Source organism: Photinus pyralis, unplaced genomic scaffold, assembly GCF_008802855.1.
Source record: "Photinus pyralis isolate 1611_PpyrPB1 unplaced genomic scaffold, Ppyr1.3 Ppyr1.4_LG5, whole genome shotgun sequence".
In the NCBI taxonomy this organism is placed as follows: Eukaryota; Metazoa; Arthropoda; class Insecta; order Coleoptera; family Lampyridae; genus Photinus; species Photinus pyralis.
Window position 1 is genome coordinate 24,079,104 of NW_022170596.1, and position 8,118 is coordinate 24,087,221.

Genomic DNA, 8,118 nt, shown 5'->3' on the forward strand with positions numbered 1-8,118 from the left:
TCCACATCGCGTTGTGACTTCTTAGTACACTCATAATGAGATTGCGACATTTGCAATCATTCAGTCCTATCACAGTTTTATTAGTCGCTAAGAATTTTTAAATTTAAATTAATTAAATAATAAAATAAAATAAAATAATAAAATTAGTTTAATTCTTAATTAATCAAAATTTTTAAATGCGTTGTCATACAAACCTTGAACAGGTTTTAAAATCCTTTCAAAAACGGTTAGGTATTTAAGGGGTGTCAGCAAGTGTTTTCTATCCATAAGAAATGACTTCCACAACATTTTAGTAATTTTTATAGCATTTAACGTGCCTTTTAAATAATGATGGTAAGCGCCCGTAAGGGTTTTCAGCAGCTTTCCCTTTAAGAGCATTAAATATAAATGACCTTTAGGGCATTTTACGAGCTATCAGAGGCTGTAAGTGTATTGAGAGGCCTCTAATAGCCTTTTAGAGGGGCAAACTAAGAGCTTACAATGTCTTAATTAAAGGCTTTTAAAGGAATTGAGAACCTTTAAGGGCCGGTTCGATTACGATAGATCAACGATGGATAATTTTTCAAATTTAACCAATCACACGTTTTCATTCAATCATATTGAAGTGGCACAATCGGGTGTCTTCTAGAGCCTTTATTAAGGACCTCTAAATCGCTTTGAGAGTGGTTGGTAACGGGCTTAAACACTGCATTGAAGAAATTTGAACCTCTACGTTAGTAACAATTAATTTTTAATATACCCATGGACAGCTCAGTAATAAAAATGTGTTTAATACCCCTTACATTGCGGAAGTTTGGCCCCTTATCACTTCTTAAAATCTGATATTCAAAATCTAATGCACTTGAACTTAGTTGAAAGTACAACAAAGGCGACCAAAGTTATTTAATTTAAATTATCGGTTTATTGCTTATAAAATCAAGTACAAAAAATGCAATACCCGTTTCGTGAATACGTGTCAATGCTAAATTGGATCCTTATCTAAAATTCATCTTTACCACATAATAAATAACTGGTATATTGTGCTCAAAATTCAGGAACCGTCCTAATGCCGAACAAATTTTAATCAATCACCGAAATTAAATGCAATTCTACAATCAATGAAAGATAATAACAAAAAAACTTTTACTTGGGTTCGATTCTTAGCAATAAAACCAATACAAAATCTGTTTCATGCAGTTTTCACGAGTCGATTCCTTTAGGAATATTACAATTATGCAAATTCCTTAAAATAAATACGCATATAAATATAAATCGTATATCAATTAGAAATAATAAACTCATAATATTCCTACAAGAATACAGCCACATCCGGCGGACATTTTAGTTATTTATGCATCAAGGGCATTAAGGCGATATTTATGCCGAGGGCGACAGAGCCCGAGGGCCTCCGGCCCGAGGGATTGTAAGTCGCCCGAGGGTTAAATATTGAGTAATGCCTGAGGTGCATACAATATTTTATTTTTCATCATTCCAAAGAATGCATTTCCAATATACAAATGTCATGATTATTGTTTGCCCAACATTAAAGTGCTCCATACGAATCAAGTTGCATCTTTTTTATGACATAATATAACTCCGTCAATCAATTTGACAGGCCGTTTGAGGGCATAATGAGATGACAATCCATTATGCCCTCTCATTATGCCCTTGGGCGTAATAGACTGCTTCATATATCACATATGACAGATATAATTGGCATATAATAGGCAAATGAAAAATAAAATAATTTAATAAACGCTTTTTATACGGAACTGTGTTGCTAGGGTTGTTTATCGCAATAAGTTTTCGTGTCTGTAATTTCATCCCGTTTTTTATTTGAAAAACCGTTCTTTGATTCGAAAATCTTCCCTCGCGTAAATTTTATCACTCGTAAATAAATGGCTAAAAGCCATTACAGTATTTATACTAAATTGTATACCTATTACACAGAAAGTTGGAACCACTCTTCTCAACTTCAAGACAAGGGCTTGAACTTCATTGGAGTCAATTGCGTCACTTTTAGGCAGGGATTTTCAATGAGCTTTTGTTCTTTAATTGTTTTTTTGACGTCTAGATAGTGGGCGTAAGGATAAGATTGCAGGGTTTTTAATAATCTTAACCATTTATGAGGTAAAGCTACATTCGAAAGTGCTGATTCCTCTGTTCTCTGAATAGATTAACATCCGTTTGGGATTCTTGGTGCAAGGGATAATAACCAATTCAAAAATTTAGACATCCCCATAATATTGAAGATAATCCGCGATTTGTGGGCGTGAATAATTTACTCGGAGAGTATTTAGAGTTGAGAAAAGAGATAGATGGAATCCCTCAGCCAGCGAAGTGAGATCGTCCTTCAGTTCCAAACAATATAGTTGAACGGCAGCTCGAGAGAAGTTCAGTTCATTACGCGTTAACGAAAAAACTGTCGGATTCGTGGCTATACGCGAGATATATATATATTTAAATGGTTTAATGTGGCGAAATTGTCACTAAAACTGTTGATATTTTCAACAAAAAATTTATTTTCAACGGTCTCATTGCGAGAGACGTCTTTGTATCAACTTTTTGTGTATGTGCCTACTAAGGATTTTCTTCAATTATACTAAACAGTAACAAAGTTTATAAAACGGAATGTACCCAGATTAACCGGTTGAAATAAATTTCCATTTAATAGCAGAAAACACCGAAATCGAGCCATTGCAGTCAAGGAAAAATTCACTTTGAAATTATAGAAGAATTATTTACAGGCGATTTTACCAAATGCATGTTTCTTAAAAAAATCTGGTATCATCTGCAACATCCGTAATATAGGTAACATCTGTAACATGGTAAGGTATTCAAATCTCAAAAAGGGGTCTGTAACATCTTTTAAGAACGTGAATATTTTGATGTGTGGCCTTTAAAAATTCTCTACAGCGTGGTATCTACTTCAATGGTTTCATTCATAAAAAAAATATACAAATTTAAAGAGACTTAAAAATTCAGAAAATTCTGAAAATTCAAAAAATGCTGAAAAATGATTGTCAATGGACGATAGTATGGCATCTATCATTTTCAGTGGAGAAGCCTTGACCCTTAATAACAGAAAAGTATCAGCAAAATTCAGTTGCTTTTCATTGAGATGACGCACTGACAGCACTAAAAGTTCAACATCTTGTTAAAGAAGAACCTACTTTTACTTTTTCTACTTCAGTGATAAAAAATTACATTCGTACTTAAGTTGTGATCTTAAATCGTAATAGAGAGATTACAAACTAGTATGTGACTATAATATTAATAGACGTCAATTCACCATATCTTGCACCTATTGGCAGGATACATAGTGCTACCTATCGGACAACGAAAATCTCTCGCAAAAAATTCGTTGTTAGCAAATGAATTTAAAATTTGAAAGTACGCCGGAGTGAACGGTGCGACGTATCCTTCATCTCTAATAAACTCCTGCGTGTATTTAGTGCACTGGGTTTGGGCCGCCGATATCCAGAACAGTTGTAGTGGCGAGAAAAAGTTCAAGCTGGGTATTTGGTATTCGTGACCGAAACGTTCCACCCACACGTGGTAGGCTAAGTATGCCGCTTTAAGCCCGGCGCCATCCGCTACGTTACATTCGCGTGCTTCTTCGTCCGACTGCTGCAAGAATACTCTTATCACCGGCAGGCATTTTTGGTACATACCAAGGATTGAAGTTCGGGAGATGTCTGGCTAAATTTATGGCTTCGACTGATACAGTGGATTTTCTGTTTGTACGCCCTTTTCGTGTGTTCCGTCCACCATTCGACTACTTTACCGTTTTTATCAAAATGTCGGGCTGTGCTGTCGATGCTGTGGGCTATTTCGTGCCCGATTAGATAGCCCAAAGATCCGTAGTTCAAGCACTGCGGTTTGTCGGCGCCAAAGAAGTTTCCCTGCAGTATTCCACTGGGGATATCTACAAGTTGACTCTTAGTATTCGTGTTAGCAGTCCCCGCATACTTAGAATGTTGCGATTTGCCTCATAGAATGGATGAACCACATTTGTGTATAAATCCTCTTCGCGATTATCTTGAGGTTGTGCCCAACGAAGTCTTTGGAAGTATTTATCCCTTTCGAAAAGGTTTAGGGTTAGAATGCAGGCCAAGTAATTTTCTCGGGGGAATTCTAGCTAAAACAAATCGTTTAGATTAACACGCTTACGCGCTATGGTTAACCTCGGCATAATACTGTTCGAGGCGCTTCACTGACAGAAATTCATCAGAGTACGCAGTGTGAACGGTGAGCGAATCGGCTTTGTCTAACGCGTTCATTTTGGTAACATCATCCATCCAGTCGACTAATTTTATCATTTCCATGAATTGACTTCGTATACTGGCAACCATTTCATATATGACTTCCTTTGTGTCTTCGTCAACGTATCTTTGAACGTACAACACTCCCACCGCAAACGGAATTCTGCAACACCTCCTTCAGGAATTGCTTTAAGCGAGCAAACTCACCCCTTCGTGACCACGTTGACGCACTCTTTCCACCTAGGCATACGATCGGTGATGCCAAACGCTTCTTGGAAGTAATCGAACCTTCTGTTCCGAAGTGACTCAGTCAGGAACTGTACGGAAGACTTCACAGCCCTCCACATCATGTAGTTTGCTAAAACCCTAACCTTGTATGTGAAACCCAATCGCATCTAGTATTAGAAAGAATACCGCTTGGAGGTCCATTGTAGGAGATTCTCTAGTTCCGTGAGGTAAAAAGGCGAACGTATAATTACTTGATCATCCAACAAGACAGTGTAATCAACCGCGTCTACCACCCCGTTGATGTACTCGATCCAGTTAAAGCTCGGGTACCTCCGCTGCAATTCTGCTATACTAATCGTTTGGTGTAGTCCAGGCTCGGCTCCCAAAATGTTTGAAATCTGCAATAATCTGTGCTATAGCTTAGTGGGTTATTACACAACCACCTTTGCAAGTGCGATTTCAAACTCAAAAGTCGATCTCAGTTCACTGCCCGCGAAAGTCAAATTTGCGCCAAACTGCAAGGAGACATCCACCATATACGAAAAATATGCACCAGCTTTTTCATCGTCAGGGCCTCGAAGTAACAGCTGTTCTTCCGCTCCTAATTGGGCTCGATCGATCTGGAAGTCTTACTTAACGGTGGTTTTCCGTGTTGGAAGTGCTTACAATAAAAATGTTTCTGGAGGCATTCGTCTGGTCGGCAACGATTTCGATTGTCAAAAAGCTGTTAACGTCGTAACCTGCACGCCGAAATTTGTAGATGGAATCTTTCCAATCGAAGTACTGCTCATTCCAACTTTCTTGGTCCAAAACTGGCCAACCCCCTAAACTTTGTAGAAGGTTTTGAATCAGCTGGAGACTATGCGTTTCGGCGGAGGTAGTGTCCATGCATATGTCGTACAGTCTTTTTAGTAGGCTGAAAGGTTTTTCGTGTCTACGTTTGAGAGGTTCCTCTATGACTGCCCTTAGCTGTTCTTGGAGCTCTTGATTTGCGATGGTGAATGGATCCACGTAAGAGTCTCCACCCGAAACACTGGTTTGGTTTAGAAAACCACCACATGCGAAGTGGTAGAAATCGTCGCAGGGATCCACGGAGCGATCCATGTTCTTTAGTATCATTGAAGCAGCGTGAATACATCCAGGTGCCAAACACACGGAATCGGTTTCTCTTAGAACGGTTGGCCGTTCTTGGAAGAAGTCCATTTCACCCTCGTACGAGTAACTGAAACGGGAGCTTCAAACATTGGATCATAATCGGTGATACTTACGGATAGAACTCAGTGTCCTGCTGTAATAGCAAAATTATTGTAATACCCAGGACTAAGGCGACAGCAAGAATAAACAACACTATCGATACCACCATAATTCTTCTCTCCAAATTTGTGCGCCTGTCCCACCATTGCGGATTCCTATAGTCACTGTAAACCTTTGAAAAGCCACGTTACACATACTGCAACACTTACTTGATTACAACGTGATTTGCGCCATCGTAATCCATTTCGACCGATCTGTTACCTATTGCCTAGGTTTGACAGTCATACCGAACGAGCGGACACAAGTGGAATAAATTAGCAAAAATTCGCAAAACAGGAATTCGCAATTAACGTGCATATTTTTAAATTTGTATAATTGTCGAGCGACAAGACAAACGCAAACTCGTCCCACATTATTTGGGCTATTTTAAATGGGAGCAGCGTTGCAATGGACCCGCAATTTGTTTAAGTAATTGCTGGTGAAGGTGAAAAGTGTTTACCATATCGCGTATTTAACGCGTAGGTTAATTACTGTGCTTGACCGTTGCGTAACGGTAACAGCCTGCCAATTAGTGTCTCCGAGTCTTAAACTACCTTTTGAATTTTTTCAAAGTATACTACAAACTTAAAAAAATAGAAATCTTAGTTAATTACAACCAAGGAACAAAGATTTAATTCGTGTGTGAATTTTTAGTCAAATACTATGCGGTCAATAGGTACAACAACGATTTCTCGAAGTTTTTGACTTCCGCACGCGACCTTTTTGCACATTTGGCACGTTTCGGAGAAAGTTTTGGCGAATAACATATTCAGATATTCCTTAAACTTTGGGGTTTCTTGCAACTGGGGTTTTAATTTCCTCAAGATCTGCGTGCCTATTATATATTGTACGAGACATCCCAGCCTTTAATGGCCAATAAGTGTATACCTCTATTTAAAAAATGTAAAATCATTTCAAAAGCTCACTTACTTGATTACAACACCTGATCAAGTGAAACTGATCCACTATTCTCCAATGGGCCACAATTATTACAGTCACTAGCTACTAAGAATTTATAAATTATGCAAGCAGAATTTCATAACTGTCGTCAATGAACATTGCCGTGGGTGTCCCCTTCTTACGTACACTTTTCTTAAATTAAACACAGCAAGAAAAATTAGCTGGCTAGTTCCAGGGCAGTAAAATAAACCTGTCGAAAGAGGGCGAAAAGACCACTTCAAATTAATACAATGAAATATGGACAACACTTTTAGACCATGGGCCCCAAGAGTGACCCCCCCTCCCCCGCGTGAGAATTTCCTACACCCATCAAATTTGGTTGCTCTTACCATCTAGTTTAAAGTTTCAGTTATTTGCTTATTGTCCATTAGAGCATAACCCAGCAAAACTCCGCAGAAGTCAAGACGACTTAGATTTATGGCATTATTTTGTAACGTGCTTCTCCCAACAAATAATATTCCGATATAAAAGTTATTTATTTATATGAAATGTATATTTACCCAAAATCGTCCTGAAACCGTCATTTTCATGCCTACTTTCTGTCAGGAAATTTAAGTTTTCATGAGAGGCAGAGCAGATTACGTTTCCTGCCGCTCGTCACTTTACTGGCCGCACCTGTCACTTTACCGGCCGCACCGTCACTTTACCGGCCGCATTTGTGTCATTTCCAAATGTCTATAATGAGTCCTGTCATCATTGACAGATTGACATTAATCAAAAGTTCTATATAAAAATTGAAATTTTATATTAAAATACGACTTCGGGTAAAATTTAATACAAAACTCGTCAGTAAATTGTCATTACCTGACTCGGAAATTAAAGTACTCGGCCCCAAAGGGCCCTCGCACTTCAATATTTCCTCGCCAGTAATGTATCATTTTCTTGACTTTTATGTAAATAACTATTACGGGCCTTAGCAAAAGGCGTTAGGCCCGGTTGTATAATGTCAGTTTAAACTTCAGTTTACAGTTGAATTGTTGGTTAAAGGATTTGATTGGCTAATATTTCACAAGTTGGCCAGTCGTATTTCTCAAATCTGTCGGTTAAACCAAACTGAAGTTTAACCTGACATTGTACAACCGGGCCTTAGTTGTTTACAGCTTATCATCTACAACTTATTACGGTGGAATTATTTTGTAACTAATTTTTCTTGGCTTCTACTATTCCAAAATTATTTTTCGTAAGAAAGTACATTTCTGAACAGTATTTTGTATTTATATTTTCCCTCATTTTCAATTCAAGTCTTCCGTAATTGGTACTCCATACAAATCTTTGGAAATTAGGAGACTTTAATGAAATGAAATAATAAGGTAATGCTTTAGAAGAGAATTTGTCTATAAGAATTCGATAACCAGACACATATGTCTTCAAGTTGTTATTAAGGTACGCCAAT

General features: G+C 38.0%; 1 protein-coding gene across 4 annotated transcripts; it reads right to left on the reverse strand.

Annotated features, from left to right (window-relative positions):
• Positions 1-3,131: 3,131 nt before the first annotated feature.
• Positions 3,132-6,904, reverse strand: LOC116171183 (neprilysin-2-like). 4 transcript variants are annotated; one of them, XM_031487879.1, is made up of 10 exons: positions 6,696-6,904; positions 5,741-5,898; positions 5,139-5,694; positions 4,916-5,092; positions 4,659-4,870; positions 4,452-4,610; positions 4,167-4,407; positions 3,952-4,120; positions 3,654-3,907; positions 3,132-3,609 (listed from the first exon to the last, which is right to left on the reverse strand). In XM_031487879.1, exons 2-10 carry the CDS (start codon positions 5,833-5,835, stop codon positions 3,268-3,270), a joined length of 2,205 nt encoding a protein of 734 aa, XP_031343739.1. In that variant the 5' UTR covers positions 5,836-5,898; positions 6,696-6,904; the 3' UTR covers positions 3,132-3,267. The 4 variants fall into 4 exon arrangements, with proteins under 4 accessions (XP_031343739.1, XP_031343737.1, XP_031343736.1 ...); XM_031487877.1 differs by lacking the exon at positions 6,696-6,904 and adding an exon at positions 5,936-6,649 and having other exon boundaries at positions 3,132-3,606; positions 5,741-5,890; XM_031487876.1 differs by lacking the exon at positions 6,696-6,904 and adding an exon at positions 5,936-6,647 and having other exon boundaries at positions 5,741-5,890.
• Positions 6,905-8,118: the final 1,214 nt, after the last annotated feature.

Excerpts from the sequence above, each read along its gene's own strand:
- LOC116171183 (XM_031487876.1), bottom strand. The coding sequence starts at position 5,970 with ATGGATTACGATGGCGCAAATCACGTTGTAATCAA. Across the intron at positions 4,611-4,658 it reads CTACAATGGACCTCCAAGCG|GGTTTTAGCAAACTACATGA; the intron begins GTATTCTTTCTA and ends ATACAAGGTTAG. Across the intron at positions 4,408-4,451 it reads GTCAACGTGGTCACGAAGGG|AATTCCGTTTGCGGTGGGAG; the intron begins GTGAGTTTGCTC and ends GAGGTGTTGCAG.